The 17,283-nt window shown below is 34.5% G+C and overlaps 1 protein-coding gene across 3 annotated transcripts in view; it reads left to right on the top strand.

Annotated features, from left to right (window-relative positions):
- DARS1 (aspartyl-tRNA synthetase 1) overlaps nucleotides 1–17,283 on the top strand; it is a 64,551-nt gene that overhangs the window by 42,410 nt on the left and 4,858 nt on the right. For all 3 annotated transcript variants that reach the window (XM_043573323.1, XM_043573322.1, XM_043573324.1), the window contains 9 exons: nucleotides 385–487; nucleotides 3,475–3,555; nucleotides 4,532–4,591; nucleotides 6,085–6,196; nucleotides 7,056–7,190; nucleotides 9,934–10,081; nucleotides 13,382–13,528; nucleotides 15,271–15,313; nucleotides 16,629–16,709. In XM_043573323.1, the coding sequence (XP_043429258.1) occupies nucleotides 385–487; nucleotides 3,475–3,555; nucleotides 4,532–4,591; nucleotides 6,085–6,196; nucleotides 7,056–7,190; nucleotides 9,934–10,081; nucleotides 13,382–13,528; nucleotides 15,271–15,313; nucleotides 16,629–16,709 (910 nt within the window). The remainder of the gene's footprint in view (nucleotides 1–384; nucleotides 488–3,474; nucleotides 3,556–4,531; nucleotides 4,592–6,084; nucleotides 6,197–7,055; nucleotides 7,191–9,933; nucleotides 10,082–13,381; nucleotides 13,529–15,270; nucleotides 15,314–16,628; nucleotides 16,710–17,283) is intronic.

Genomic DNA, 17,283 nt, shown 5'->3' with positions numbered 1-17,283 from the left:
TTAATTGAAGCCCATGCCTCTCCTTATAGGAAATGCTGATGTTTGTAAATTTCAACTATAGGAAGGGAAATGTTCTTTAATGAATAATTGAAAGACTTTTTTCTACTTTTCACAATTCAGTGCTAGTCCTGTTGCCATTTATGTTCAGCGTATTTTACGAATGGTAACTAAATTATGGCATCTAGAAAATCATCTCTTCAAGGAATCTCACAAGGTGTGCTACATAATAACTTACTGTAAGTAGGTTAAATAGACTGACTTTATCTCAAGTGGCTTACTGTATTAAAGAAGAGTTTAATATATTCAGCTTTACTGTTGAAACACCAAATGAATTCTGACACCTCTGATGAGATGATTAAAGTTGAAAATTTTTTCTTTTGACAGCATCAACAAAGAGAGTATCGTAGACGTAGAAGGTGTTGTGAGAAAAGTGAATCAAAAAATTGGAAGCTGTACACAGCAAGATGTAGAGTTACATGTTCAAAAGGTAACTTTTTTCAAAATATAAAATTGTGTACAGAAATAGATTTAAATGGTTCTTACAATCATGTCAAATCTATATGTTCTTAATTAGAGTTGATGTGTAAAATACTGAGTTTTATAAATTGATTACTGAATCAGTTAGCTTTTATTATATGACAAACCACATCCCAGTATTTAGGGACTTAAAAGTATTTATTTGCTCATGATTCTGTACGTCTGGCAGTTAGGGTCATCGATCTGAGATGGCCCATCTGCTCTGCATGACAACAACGGGGCCTACTGATATTTCTGGGACATCTCTTCCTGTGGCCTTTTTTCATCCAGCAGACTAGCCCAGTCTTCTTGGCATGGTGCCAGAAGGGTTCCCAGCAGCAAGAGAGGAAAGCCCTAGTGTGTAAGCACTTTTCAAGCCTCTCCTTGTATCACATTTGCTAAGTATGTCATTGGTCAAAGCAAGTTACATGAAAAAACTTAGATTTAAGGGACGGAGAAGTAGATGCCACCTCTTGATGGGAAGAAAGGCAAGATCTTTGAAAAAAGGTATGTAATCAGGAGCCTGAGGAATTATTGGAGCCATTTTTGCAATCTGCCACAGTCACATGGGGAAAAATATTAAAAAATATAAAATATATAAAACATGTCTGAAAAGCTATTATGCATTTACTTTACTGTGAACTTCCTTCTGATAATAACTTCTAATGGTTGATTAATTACGCTCTTAATGATTATATTTCCTTATTGTCATCATATTTCTGATAATATACAGTGTAGAGAAATCAAAAGAGGCAAAACTGTGTTGGTTTTACATTCTAGCAATAACTTCTTTCATACAAGATTTACCCCACGTTCATTTTGTTCTTGGACAAAAAAACTAGAAGTGTTCATTACCATTGACTTCTAAAATACTGTAAGTGAACTCAAAAATATTTAGTGCTTTTGAAATAACCTTGCAGTTTTGAACCTGCAGTTCTCAGGTCCAGGCCTAGTTTGTATCTACAATATGCATCATTAAATTTTTCTTAAGGAGTAGATCCTTCCCATCCTCACCCCTGTATGTGTATTTGTATGTGTGTGAGCATGTGTAAGAGAGCAGTCAGGGAGACTGACAGATGCAGAAAGACTCATACATGCACACTAATTTGGGAGTACTAGGTTGTTTTTAACTGGAGTCGTCATGGGAACACTTCAAGACTTAAAAAATCTTATATTTATTACTGACTTGTCAGATTACTATGTTCTCTTTGTGTAAGCTTCATTTCATACTAAGCCCACCAAGAAGTAGGTAACCTAGTAAAAGCAAACCAACCTAAGGGTATGCTGACCAAGTAAAACAACCTCCTATCTTCCAAGTAACACTTCTTTTTCAATATTTTAATTAAAAATTTTTAGTGAATACAGCAAGTAAATGTACTTCCAAAATATTCTAGTTACCTGGGGTTCCTGGGTGGCTCAGCTGGTTAAGCTTCTGACTCTTGATTTCAGCTCAGGTCATGATCTGAGGGATCATGGGATTTGTGGGATTGAACGCTGCATCAGGCTCTGTGCTGACAGCACACAGCCTGCTTGGGATTCTCTCTCTCCCTCTCTCTGTCCCTCTCCTACTTGTGTGTATGCATGCACTCACTCTCTCAAAATATAAACTTAAAAAACTAAAATACTCTAATATTTAGCATTCAATACTTAATAAATGTTAATGAGAAATATAAAGCCTAAAAAGCTTACAAATTTTGTTTTAATGGAAATAATTATAAAGTATCTCACAAAGTATAAAGTATCATATCCTAAAAAGGATCTTATAAGAAGCACTGATTCTTTCCTATCATTTATGTATTTATTCAGCCAGCAGTTAGTGAGTACATACTTTCTTCCAGCACTGTGAAGTTATGGGGATCAGAGTACTTACAACCTGATGAAGTGAATTTCTACTAGTTATAAAAGTAGAAGGAGTAGCTGTTCCATTCTCCAGCTTTGCATGGGAAATCACGTTTCTGTTAACTCATCAAAGGGAAACACTATAACTTGAGTATAGAGGTGGTGACAAATCTATTTTACTATAAAGAGGACTGCAGTATCCTTCTGACACTTTTTCTTGAAGAGTCTGAGCTGAGTGCTAAATGCGATCTACTGACTGGAAGAATATGATTTCCTTCCCTGAATTAACTAAATAAGGTCTCTTTCCCTTTTGTGCTTTAACAGGTTTTCCAGGCTTAATTGGGAGTAACTAATAGGGTAACATGTTTTTAAGAGTAGCCAAAAAAAACCCTAGCTCATTCTTTATGACCTAACTGCTTTTTAGTGCTAAAATGTACAATTAATGTGAATGAATTTAACAAATAAAAAGGAATTTTAACACCATAAAAGAATACCTTCTGTGGTGGCTTCCAATCCAGAAGAGCAGCAAGAAATGAGATATAAAGTAAGGAAGGGATATTTGGGAAAAGAATGAGAAAAGGGAGGAGATGTACAGGCAGGGTTGGGTTGACTTTGGTCCTAGTGGTAGAAATGCCAAATGCTATTAACAGTGATAACACATTTGTTTAATGGCTCCCACAAAAGAGCAGAATGTTTTCATATTCATTACTCCATTTGATTCTCATTGCAGACCTTATTTTACAGAGTAGGATATTGAAGCTCTTGAGGTTAAATGATTTGCCTAACAACAGCTTTTATGTGACAAAGCAAAGCCTTAAGTTGAGGCCCCTTGACTCCAGTTAGTACTTATTTGTCATATTGGTAGGCATATTAGTGTTTACAAAGTGTTAATATATGTGTTATCTCATTGTTCCAACAACATAGGGATGTTAACAAGAAATATTATTCCCATTTTATAGGTGAAAAAACATGTACATCTTTGTTTGATTTTTAGCAAGTAGTTTCAGTTAAGATGTATGCAAACATACCTTCATATTTAAGTCAACTGCAGATTTTTTTAAAGCAAAGATAACAGGTTTTGTGTGCTTCATGATATTTTTGGTAATCTCTCACTTTCAGATTTATGTGATCAGTTTGGCTGAACCCCGCCTGCCCTTGCAGCTGGATGATGCTGTTCGGCCTGAGGTGGAAGGAGAAGAGGTTAAAACTATATTTTTGAAATACTGTGCTTCCTCTGTATTTAGTTTACAAAACATTGAAAACTTGATGTCCTACTTTTGTGTGAAGATATCTGTGATTTGATTTGAGCTTCATTTTTTATCTAAATTTACTTTTACATCAACAATTCTCAAACTTCTTAATCTCAAGATCCCTTTACACTCCTAAAAATAATTGCCCCCACAAACTTTTATATTCGTAGGTATATCTGTCAATATTTTGCAGTATTAGAAGTTAAAACAGGAAATTTTTCAGTATTAATTCTTTAAAAATAACAGTAATATCATGTATTTATGTATAATTTATGAATGACAAATAACTTTTTTGAAAAATATTTTCAAAAACAAAAAATAATTTTGTGGCAAGAGTGACATGTCTTACGTGTCTACACATCTTTATAATGTCTGACTTAATAGGCAACAATTAAATTCTCTTACCTGCCTCTGCAGTTATTCTGTTGTGAAAGCACACATCATGAAACTTTGGAAAAACTCAGTACAGAGTGAAAATGTGTCATTGTGAAAAATAGGTTTGATTTCATGGACTCCTGAAAGTGTCTTTGGGACATTTAGTGGTGCCCAGAACGTACTTTGAGACCCACTACTCCATCAGTTTTATCTGTTCCTTCAGTCTTTAACTAGCAGGTAATATCCAGGAATCAATAAAGGCACAGGTGGTTAGTTCTTCTCATGTCCCAGTAATGAGGCAAGGCTTTGAGGCGATGCGAGATGTAAAGAAAGCATTGACCTCTGTTCATTCACATTTCTCTTCTTTCCATGTCTCTTTTAACAATAGCTTCTCTCTGGCCCTGCTTCTTGTTTCTCAGAATTCTGATTTGGGGGTATAATATTAACACACATAAGCACACCTATTCTCACTTAAAAGTAAGCATGGCTTCTTAAAGTGTTTTTGTGTTATTAAAAAAATTAGTAAAATCTGTTTTTTCATCTTTTTTTAGGAAGGAAGAGCTACTGTTAACCAGGATACAAGATTAGACAACAGAGTTATTGATCTCAGGGTATGCCTCATTTATTTATTAAGTGACATGATTGTGCCAAAATCAAGGTGGACAGGGATACCATACATGTCTCAAGTTTATAGAACTCATTGCCTATACATATGACAATACAGAAAGCAATGTACCTTACTGACTGACTGACCCTTCCCCTAAAAAGAATTGCAGGCACAAGGACCGTGGAGCTGTAATTCATGGGATATTGACTTGCATCATTTTAAAATGACAAAGGAACATGAAGCCAATAAATGGGTTTGCTCCCAAGTGATACCTGTTTTTGACAAGTTAGTAAGTAAGAACATAACCATTAATATCACTACAAAATTGTGCAAGAAATTATATGCACATTTTAGAATGACCAGGTAGAGATTAGTAATTAATGCCTCAATCCTTTGAATTTGATCTGAGCACAGAATTAATAAAAGAAGTAGTTGGCCCTTGTGGTTTATTTAGTAATCTCATAGGTCTTCTGTTTCCCTTTCTGGTTTGGTTGCAAGTGAAAGAGTTCAATGGTTTCATTATTGTAGTAAAACCAGTGTCATCTTTCTGTATGTTTTGACCACATCTTTCTCCTTAAATATTCTACCTAAAGCTTAAATTCTTTGTCACCTTAAGAGTTCTTTCCAACTTTTCTGCAATCATATGGGTCTACCTTTATTGTACACTCTTAACGTTTCCCCTGAGTATTTGCTTTTTTGTCCCACTTCCTTTTTTATTTTCATCTGTAGTCTCTATAGAAGAGGCTATAACAATAATCAAAAGTCCTTGATACTGCCTAGAAACCTCAGGTTTTTCATAATTTTGGCCACAGTAGTTAGGCATCATACTCTATTTGTCCATGCTGTGTATTCCCACAAGTTTTTGGTTGTGCCTATAGAATTTGGCCCCAGTAGTATTTTTCTTGGGTATCTTTTTTTTTTTTTTTTTTTTTTTTTTTTTTCATTTAAATTCACTGCTACTGTTGTAAAGTAAGGATTTGCACATTAAATGTAGATGGCTTTTCTTAAAAAGTGGGAAGTAAATCTGGCAATACTGTGGCATGGCAACATTACCTAGCACCCCAGACGGGGCATTATGTCCTCTACTATGCCCTGTACCACTCAGGAAGTGTCATTCATTTATTCCATTTATGTTATTTGTCTGGCCCTTGTAAGCATTCACATTTTTAACCCCTACTTTGACTTCACATTTTGGAAAGTATTGTGTACTTGAAATCTTTTGAGCGTCTTAGTTTATGTCTAAACTACTCTCTAATCTCTTATAGACTCTCAGCAAAGTCGAGTTGGAGACATTGGAGATTTTAAAAGGCAAAATTGCCATTCTCCTGTAATATGAAAAATATATCCTTATACTAATTGTCATCTGACCTAACTTTTCTCTCATACAATGAAGTGTTTCCTCTGTGAACTTTCCAGGCAGGTGGCCTGATTCGAAAATAAATCCATCTCAGTTAATGTGTGGAATTGATTTCATTAGATTTTATTATTGTCTTTTAGACATCAACTAGTCAGGCAGTCTTCCGTCTCCAGTCTGGTATCTGCCAGCTTTTCCGAGAAACTTTAATTAACAAGGGTTTTGTGGAGATCCAAACTCCTAAAATTATCTCAGGTATGCTTTAAGAGATTTCTCTTAATTTTTAAAAATAAATTTGCTCTCCCCAAGCTGTTTAATATTAATTTTTTTCAATTTGAGAATCCCGACTATCCCTTAAGGTTTATTGCCATGAGACTTTTTATTTTGAAGACTGCTATATAGCAGCAGTCACATATCACTGACACCAATAATACAACATCTCCTTTCAGAAGTCATTATGTGGTAGTGATTATAAAATTAGGCAGTAGCACATGAAACAAGATTGTTGTTACATATGTTGCATTAGAAACTACTTTCATTATGTAGGTTTCTTTCTAAATTGGTATTGCAATTTTGTTTTGTATAAACTGCATTGTAATACTACTAAATACTACAAGTTAGAAAATCTCATTAATTCTCATTCTTATATGAGAACTTTATTTTAATCATTTAACTCTTTTTAAGTTGCTTAAATAACACTAAAAAGTGTATTACAAATGGCATTTAGTTATAAATCAAGAATTGAACATTGTATTCTTGATAGAATACAATCATTAAGATAGAATCATTAAGAATATCTTCTCCTTTTTTAAAAAATATTTTGGCCTTCTACAGTAGCTTTAATAGATTTGAAATTGATGCAGAAAGGGAGTGTATATATCTGAAAAAGCAAAATGAAGGGATAGCCAAAGAAGTAAATCTGATCTAAATATGAACTGTTTAGAATCAGGTATAAGACTTACATAGACTATGGTTTCTCTGCAATTTTTGATTTTCCAGGTTTTTTTTTTTTTAAGTGAAATACTTAAACCAAAAGTATGTAAACTGTTTTTACTAGAACTTTGCATTGATAAGTTCACAGTTATTTATAATAACAAAAATGTTTACATTTCAGCTGCCAGTGAAGGAGGAGCCAATGTATTTACTGTGTCCTATTTTAAAAATAATGCATACCTGGCCCAGTCCCCACAGCTGTACAAGCAAATGTGTATTTGTGCTGATTTTGAGAAGGTTTTCTGTATTGGACCGGGTAAGGTGTTGGTGGTTATGGTTTTCTCAAAATTTATTAATTGTACTGTAGTTATGGTTTTAGGAACACATTTTACATACAGATATTTTATTGTTGTTTTTTAATGTTTATTTTATTTTTGAGAGAGCATGCAAGCGGGGGATGGGGAGGGAGGGGGAAAGAAGATCTGAAGCAGGCTTTGCACAGATGGCCGTGAGCCCGATGCAGGGCTCAAACCCACAAACCATCAGCTCATGACCTGAGCCGAAGTTGTACACTCAACTGACTAAGCCACTCAGGTGCCTCTAGGTACAGACATTTTGAAAGCTTAAATCCTTTTATATGTTGGCTATGTAAACACTAGACTTTAAAAACTTGGGGCATCTGGGTGACTTAGTGGGTTAAGCATCTGACTCTTGATTATGGCTCAGGTCATGATCTCATAGTTCCTGAGTTTGAGTCCCCAGGTTGGGCTTCACAGCCAGCCAGAACTTGCTGGGGATTCTTTGTCTCTGTCTCTTGTCTCATGTCTCTCCCCCATGCTTGCTGGTGAGCTCTCTCACACTCACTCTCTCTATCTTGTTCTCTCTCGAAAGAAATAAACTTTAAAACAATTTTTTTTTTGGAGGGGGGAGCCACTAGACTTTTAGGGAAAAAAGACAATGTGCTTAGGTAGAAATTCCCCCCCCCCCCAAAATTGTATGCTCAATAGTTCTTTAAGTAGTTGAACATCGCTTATGTGAATAGATGCATAACCATTTGATATCCCTACAGAAGTTTGCTGAAGAAAATGTTTGCCTAGGGAAGATCTCATTTTGAAAATGCATGCTTTGATAATATATGCCCCCTGAAATATACCTGAGTATATTATTTATTATTATTTAGGTGTAATTAGCTCCTGTTTGGACTCTCAACTCTCCATGAACACTAAAGAACAAGTAGTTGCAATCTTTCAAAAAATGTAATTTGTTGTCCTTGATAGCCCCTTACTACTGTTGTAAGCTTACAAATGTACCTCTGTACACTCTGCTACCAATTTTATTTCAGAGCTGTTCTATTTTAGTATTATTGTTTGTACTGTTCTTAGCATTGAGAATGTGCTATAAAGTCCATTAGAATTTATTAACAAGAAATATCTGATATTTACTTGGTTATGTTGACATGGCTTTTAAGAAATATTGGCTTAAAGTTAAGCATGGACACATAATCATGTGGCAGATTATTTAATAAAGTGGGTTATAAGCAAAAACCAGCTTTGCTTCATTCTATAAAACTTACCAAGTTATTTTATATATATGTTTTTGGTAGCTAAATAAAAATTAAATACCTGCTGTTAGAAACTGGCAAGAGCATTAATTGTGTTAATTTTCTGGATTTATTAACTAATTTTTTTAATGTATGCTGCATACATAGCCTTGTGCTAGATAACATGTACATAAAAAAAAAAAATCAACCAGCACTTCTCAAATGTTAATGTGCACATGAATCACTTGAAGATCTTGTTAAAATACAGATTCTGACCATTAGGTCTAGAGGGAGGCTTGAGATTCTGCAGTTCTCATAAGGTCCCAGGTACTGCTGATGCTGCTGATTTGCAGACCATGTTTTGAGTGACAAGGGAATAAACATTGTCCCTGCTCCCCAGACAGAATAAGACATGCATACATATTGCAGTCTCAGGAAATAATCAACTGATTTTCACAGTGAATAATCAGATTGTGCTGTGTACAATCAGCAGATTGGTGTTAATTATGTAGTATAGATAGTGTAAAAAGAGGGAGAAGATGGAATTTGCTAGAGTTACCAGAAAAGAGAATGCAAACTGAAGTGGGCTTTAAGGACAGACTACATTTTCTAGTTAGCAGAAGCAGAATGAGTAAAGAGCATGGGAGAAAATAAAAAATAAGACTAGTTAGTGTTAAGAAGAAATGGAAAATATAGGGTAAGATTAAATTATAAAAACGTAAAGGTTTTAGATTTTTTGTCATTCAGTCACCATTTGGGAACCATTGATGATCAGTAGTTAATTAGTTAATTACTGAGCAAGGATGTGTTATAGGAATATTAATCGTGTAGAAAAGATGGAGCAGAGCTAGAGTCAGGAAGACTGGGAAAGGACAGTACAGTGTGGACAGTAAGAGCTGGACTGAGGTAATGGCTAGAATATATATAATGTTATTTCATTTTTACAAATTTCATTTAGCTTGAGTCAAGTTTTAATAAAATTGAGAAGAACTCACTGTTGGACCTATTTTTAATTACTGAAAAGGCTCTTCAGGATCTTGCACTCCCTCGGGATTCTCCTGAGCCTCATTTATTAATTTACATTTGTTACAGCTTTTACTACATGATTTTAAGAGTTGATAATGAACTTGCTGTCCAAGAGAATGCTGAAACAGATGGCTTATCAAAAGTTTTTCCAAAACCCTATAATGATAATGAAAATAATACCATTTGAGTACTAGTAAATAAAATTTTAGGGGCGCCTGGGTGGCGCAGCCGGTTAAGTGTCCAACTTCAGCCAGGTCACGATCTCGCGGTCCGTGAGTTCGAGCCCCGCGTCGGGCTCTGGGCTGATGGCTCAGAGCCTGGAGCCTGTTTCCAATTCTGTGTCTCCCTCTCTCTCTGCCCCTCCCCCGTTCATGCTCTGCCTCTCCCTGTCCCAAAAATAAATAAACGTTGGAAAAAAAAAAAAATTTTATGTTTAAGTCCCCAAATTTCCAAAATTTCCATTTACTGTCTGTTTCTTTTATTAATGTTACAGTATTCAGAGCTGAAGACTCAAATACCCACAGACATCTAACTGAATTTGTTGGTTTGGACATTGAAATGGCTTTTAATTACCATTACCATGAAGTTGTGGAAGAAATTGCTGACACCTTAGTACAAATATTCAAAGGACTCCAAGAAAGGTAAAAACATATTTTATATCCCTATGTGGACTTAATGTCTAATCAGTTTGAGTTCTTCAAAATAAAGCAATTTATGAATTGAAAGTGTAAAGCTATATATATAAACATAAATATATATGGAGGAGAGTACTTGCCACTTAGATGATCAGTAGTTAATTAGTGAAAAAATGTATACTTCAAACTAGTACTTCTAGATCCAAGTCAGCTTGGACTTCAGCTAGTTAACCTCATTTTGGTGGGGAAGTTTACCAGATTGTGAACCAACCTAACTATATTTTTCCCTTTATGTTACATCCTGAATGTCTGAAAGAAATGCAGCCTATATTACCTTTATAACAGTTTATTATCAAACTGGTAGTGGTAATAATAATAATGTGCTGATAAGAATCTTATAGAAAGTTAATAGACATGTTCAGGGTGTTCAAAAAATTGAATTATGTAAAATGTTCACATTAGGTATACCCTCTAAAGTGGCAAATAGTTTCTCCCTTAAAGGTCATTGAAAGTTGTTTACTTGTGATGATGTTTAACACAGAGAAAATAGGAAAAGAAAATGGAAAATAAGTTTAGTAAGATCAAGAGTCTTTTTTTTCCTTTCTCCATATTTGAAACAGTACTTAAATATTAGGCTAGAGTAGACTTATCTAATGCTTTGATAACTGACAAAGGACTGTATTTGAAGTTTTTATTTGAAGAGTACTGATTTAACTGTTAATTGTTGATGTATTTGGATATGCTTCATTGATACTTAAAAGGGATTCAGAAAGTACTGTGAATCTTATTTACTCCATGGCAAGTCTAAATTATTGATCTTACAAAAATCTTGTAGCATAAGCACCAATATTTTCCAGGTGTTCTCTGCATTGCATTGTTACTTTGATGACTACGTAATTGTAGGCAGCCTTTTTTTTTTTAACCTTAGTTGTCTGAAACATTTCGGTACAGTTTATTTAAAGCAATTTTCATTCAGATAATCTATGGGACAACTAATGTTTCCTTATAAAATAAAATACCATTTGAAACTACAGTGAAGGAACAGAGCTTTTCTCATTTTCTTTTCACATTTATAACTCAAGAAAGTTTCTGACATCTGTTTATTTTGGGTTTTGATATCTTCTCTCTTTAATACTGGAATATAAAATTTCCACTTTGGTTTTTGTAATAACAGATCAAGCATGAATTGGGCCCTTGGGTTTAATCAAATCTTTGTTTACAAATTAGAGACTCAGACACCATCATCACTAGACTTTTTCAAGTAGACTTAAGGTGGCAACCTAGAAAGAAAAGCCTTTTTATATTCTTTAAGTCATTTAGTAATTTTAAGTTTCTGTGTCAGTTTTAAGTTGGATTACCTAGCTTGTGTCATGTCCCTCTCATGTTTATCCTTAGTACTTATTTCTCATAGAAGAATAATATACAAATGTATTTTAAAATATTGGTAGTTATATTTTTGTATTACCATTAATAGAAACGAATGGGGATTAATATCCAAGGCAAAGAAAGGCAATTTAAAAATCAATTTTGGGGGGGCACCTGGGTAGCTCAGTTGGTTAAGCATCGGACGGCTCAGGTCATGATCTTACAGTTCATGAGTTCAAGCCCCACATCAGGCTCTGTCCTGACAGCTCAGAGCTTGGAGCCTACTTCAGATTCTGTGTTTCCACCTCTCTCTGCTCCTTCTCCACTTGTGCTCTCTCTCTCTCAAAAATAAAATTTTTTTTTAAAAATTAAAGATCAATTATTGGGATCTTCTTAACCCTTCTTATTACATCACGATTTGAATAAATCGGGTGTACAGGTGGCTTCAGTCAGTTAAGCATCCGACTTTGGCTCAGGTCATGATCGCAGTTCACAAGTTCGAACCCCACATCGGGCTCTGTGCTGACAGTTCCGAGCCCACCTTGGATTCTGTGTCTCCCTGTCTCTCTGCCTCTCCCCAGCTTGTACTCTCTTTCTCTCTCAAAAGTAAATAAAACATTAAAAAAAAAAAAAAAGATTTGAATAAATCAATGGCTAAGCTTTATTGCTCCCATGAAAGTCTTTAAGACTAATCAGGAGATGATAATGTTTTAATTTCTACTGCTTTCATGGAATATAAACATACTTTTCAATCCTATTCATTACATAAAATTTCAAGACACATACAAAATAGAAAGATTGGCCTAATGAACCCCATGTACTCATCACCCAGTTTCAACTATTGTTAACCCATGGCCAGTTTTGTTTACCCATTTCTCCCACCCCCTATTATTTTGAAGCAAATCCCAGCTGTCATTTCATCCATAAATAGCAAAGATATGCTTTTTAAATCTTACTAAAATAGGATCTTCCACAATTAATTGCAGTAAATATTTGTCTTGTGCCTATTGTTTAAAGGCTAGACCTATACTGTAGTGGTTATTAAAATGGGAAGTTGGCACTTACAAACTTACAGTATAATGGGGATGGGGGAAGATAAGTATTCATTAATTTGGTCTGCCTTGATGATAACAAGTGTTAAAGGATTAAAAAGCTCCTTTTAATGCCTCATAAAATGGGTATTTTATATTACTAACAGTGTTAACTGGTGTAAGTTATGGTTTTTAATCCTTTAATACCACTGGGGTGGCAAAACAAGATGAGACTGAGAAAGGTGTTAAATATTTTGAGTATTTAAATTTTGTCTTTAACGTAAAGAATTTGTTGATAACACTGTTTCCTGGTGCATACACTGATTCAAAGAATGATTTTGTATGACATAGGTACTTAACACCTACCAGGTGTTTTTTTCTTAGCTGTTGCCACTACTACAGAAGAGCCTAGAAGTCCCCAAGGCAATTTTTGTATTGAGGCTGATGTTACACAAAACAACATTACTCTAAAAGCATTTTCTTTTGAGTTACCTCTGAATTTAAAAATTTGTTATCAGTAGAACACATAGAACTAAGAGTATGTGCAGTAGACTCTTGGGTCTACATCAGCCGGCCATTAGGGAATGGGCTCCCCAGACAGCTAGAAGCGTCTGTGGGGCTGAGTGGTTCACCTGAAGAAGGCACTTGGCTGACCATGGAGCTGCTACTGCTACCACCACTGAACCTACTCAGATTGCCCTTTCCTCATTGTTGCACATATAATGACTCCTGTGAAATGTTAAAAATGTTTCTTTGTTTTAAAAAATATATAAAGTCTGTAGAAGAATAGAACTATATGCTCCTTATTTCATCAGTATCAGTAAAATTTTTATGTGTTGCCACAGTGACCTCTTGTGGAGAAAACACTTCATATATTTTTTTTATTAACTCTGCATCATTGTACAAATAGGTTTCAAACTGAAATTCGGACAGTGAATAAACAATTCCCATGTGAGCCATTCAAATTTTTGGAGCCAACTTTAAGACTGGAGTATTGTGAAGCATTGGCTATGCTTAGGGAAGCTGGAATCGAAATGGGAGATGAAGAAGATCTGAGGTTTGACTTTGTGATTTTTTTTAATTTTTTAGTAAATTAGATTTAAGATATGAAAGAATGAGTATATTAATGAATGATGATCTTTCTTTCACCCAGGTAATAAACCTCAGTTTTATTAACTTTGGTATAGAGCATGATCCTGGTTTGTTTAATGTGTGATCTGAAATAAAATGTTGTTTGATGTGGTTTGCCTGAGCTTCGATAGTTTTGTTTATAAAGACCATTTTTTTGTCCCCACCTACCCCATATTTGTAACACTTTAAAGATAGTGACTACTGCCTATGATTTTGTCATCTAATATGTTAGTTCTCTAAGTCATTGTGTTAGAGAAGGTAGACAGCAGTCTAAATCCATCACCACACAGGATTAGCGCATAAAATTACGATCTCCAAACTTATAAAAATATCTGTTCTTTATTTGGTATATGGTATTATGCTATCTAAATTCACATCATATGTCTTACAATTTTGAAGCAAATTATGTGGTTTAATAAAGCAGTTACTATCTACGGTACTTATATTTTGTTCAAAAGTTCTTAAGTTAGGGGCGCCTGGGTGGCGCAGTCGGTTGGGCGTCCGACTTCAGCCAGGTCACAATCTCGTGGTCTGTGAGTTCGAGCCCCGCGTCAGGCTCTGGGCTGATGGCTCAGAGCCTGGAGCCTGTTTCTGATTCTGTGTCTCCCTCTCTCTCTGCCCCTCCCCCGTTCATGCTCTGTCTCTCTCTGTCCCAAAAATAAATAAACGTTGAAAAAAAAATTTTTTTTAAAAAAAAAAAGTTCTTAAGTTAAAATATTTAACCCCTCACAATAATTTGTATGGATGTAGGAGTGCAAGGGGTGGTTGTTGTCTTTTTTAGGGCTTTTTTTAAGCGTATTTTGCTCAAAACTCTTTATTTTTGTTTATTTAACAGTAATATGCACTTATGGATTTAAGCATCTCCTTCGTTGCTAGATTGCATTTTAAAGCAAACTATAAATTCTGTAATTATTTTAAGCTGAGCAATATTTTCTTGATTATTTTGGCAATTGTTCTTACATAGGATAGAAGCTAAAGTAACAGCCTCTTAGGTATAGAAATTTAATAGGTTTATATAACACTATTAAATTTTAAAGACTTGGAAATACTGATTTTTGTTTTATAAACCTTTGATAAAGAGTAACTTAGGGGCACCTGGGCAGCTCATTCAGTTAAGCATCTGACCTTGATTTCAGCTTAGGTCATGATCTCACGGTTGTGAGATCAAGCCCCACGTCACTCTGCACTGAGCATGTAGCCTGCTTGGGATTCGCTCTCTCCTCTCTCTGCCCCTTCCCTGCTTCCCTGCTCTCTCCCTGCCCCTTCTCTCTCTCAAAACAAACAAACTTAAAGAGTAACAAAAAAGAGATCATTTTAAAGTAGAACTACTTAATGGCAAGAATGTAGCCTATGTTGCTATAGCGAACTTTTATTATGTATAATTGTGGGAAATTATTCATCCATGTTATTTCTGAATCTGTGAATTACTAAATCTGTTTATCATTTTATTTAAATATTTTTGAGTAGCACCTACTAAATGTTAAGTCACTGTAACTGCCTTTTTAAAAAAGAGCAGGATAGACAATTATGTATTTTGTCCACATTTTTTATCCTTTGAGAACCTCAAATAGAAGAGGTGCCTTATTAACTTAAAACTATTTAAAGTTGCTATTTGATCTTCAAATATCTAATTTCATGGAGTTTTTTTGGTTTTGTTTTTTTCTTCAGTACACCAAATGAAAAACTGTTGGGTCGTTTGGTGAAGGAAAAGGTAGGACTACATGCTGGATTTCTTTTTCTAAATCTGGTACTAAAGAACAGTTGCAGGGGGGACAGTCTTCCAGAATGTTAAGATTCCAGAATAAATTAAAAAACCAAGGAGGCTGATAGATTTTTTTTAATTCTTGGAGAAATAAAAAATATTCAGACAAGCTTTGCTGAGTAAGTTTGATTAGCTCATTATTTGATTTTTGTACTAAGTTGTACTGAGGTATCCCTAAAAGTAGTATCTGTATCAGACTGTCAGGTTAGTCAGAAAGGACCTCAAGATGATTTGAAATTATTTAGAAACAATCTTTTCTGAGTACCCTCACCGATTAATGGGACTTGAAGGGGAATGAGTTTTCTTTTCTGCCTCTGCTGCTTTCCTATCTCATTTTTTAAAACTCGAAAGAAGATAAAAGCTGAATTTAGTGTGATCTTCCAAGAAATACAAAGAATTGTGTGTGAATGAAGACAGACCTTGAGCTCCTCCTGCTGGTTGTACTCAAGACTGACTGGGGAGCTCACTTCTTTCTGAAACTGCAGTATTGAGTTTACACCTTTAAAGTGCTGTTTCAGCAGAGCTGGTTCCGGTTTGTCAGCTCTATTGACTTTCCCTCTGTGCTTGAGTTGTAGCAAAATGGTTAGCATCAAAACCGTTGAAATGTGATTGTTTTTCATTAAATCTGGATCATATAATAATTATTCTTTCTAACAAAAATGTCATAACTTCATGTTAATGTTACTGATTTATTTCAATTATAGTTTTTATTTGAAGAAAACTACCAGATTTCTTTTAGATATCTGTACAAAATTTTAAATTATTGGGAAAATAATCGAGGTTTTTTAAAGATGAATATTGTAAAAGATGCCAGTTTTTCCTAGTATAATTTATAGATTTAATATAGTTTTTGTAAAACCCAAAGAGATTTAGAATAATTTAACAAAAGTTAAATTGTATCTGAAATTAGATTAACAAAGGAAAGGAATGAAAATCACTTTATTGCAGCATAATTTTTAATGGGGAAGAAATTACAAAGAGATTACATATCCAAAAAAAAAAAAGAAAGAAAGAAAACAATATTTGAACTATTATTGAATAATAAAAGCTTCCAAAAACTAATTATTAGAGGAGTTTATAACATGATGACAAAATACCTTAGGATACAGATGTTCCTTGAAAGAAGAATATTTATTGTATATACAGTGTAATTATATAATTTTGAAGACAAAACTTATTTTTAAAAAGACAATTACCAAAACGTTAGCCTTCTTTTTACTTTGGTTAAAAATTTTTTTAATTTATTTTAATCATTTTTTTATAGTATGATACAGATTTTTATATTCTTGATAAATATCCATTGGCTGTCAGACCTTTCTATACCATGCCTGACCCAAGAAATCCCGTAAGTAATTTTATTTTAAATAATGGGGGGGGGGGGGGAAGCTTTATTGTGACTTTGTTAAATTGTACAATGGGAATAATGGTTTTCATCAGTAATTTGCAATTTTGATGGGCCACTATATATATTACTACTAGTTTCTGCCAATTCAGGTCAGAGTGATATTATGAAATTTGAATATTCCAGAAAATTAGTCCCAAAGCCTACATTAAAAATCATTTTCGGGGCGCCTGGGTGGCGCAGTCGGTTAAGCGTCCGACTTCAGCCAGGTCATGATCTCGCGGTCCGTGAGTTCGAGCCCCGCGTCAGGCTCTGGGCTGATGGCTCAGAGCCTGGAGCCTGTTTCCGATTCTGTGTCTCCCTCTCTCTCTCTGCCCCTCCCCCATTCATGCTCTGTCTCTCTCTGTCCCAAAAATAAATAAATGTTGAAAAAAAAAAAAAAAACTTTAAAAAAAAAATCATTTTCATGGTTCATTTTTTGAAGATTTATGAGAAAGAAATGCCATATAAATAATAAATAGTATCATTAGATTTGCAGACTATAGTGCATATTATTATCATTGACTTTGAACTAAAA

The sequence above is a fragment of the Prionailurus bengalensis genome, chromosome C1 (assembly GCF_016509475.1).
Source record: "Prionailurus bengalensis isolate Pbe53 chromosome C1, Fcat_Pben_1.1_paternal_pri, whole genome shotgun sequence".
In the NCBI taxonomy this organism is placed as follows: domain Eukaryota; kingdom Metazoa; phylum Chordata; class Mammalia; order Carnivora; family Felidae; genus Prionailurus; species Prionailurus bengalensis.
Note: the sequence above shows the minus strand (reverse complement) of the source record. Positions and strands in the feature narration are given on the sequence as shown.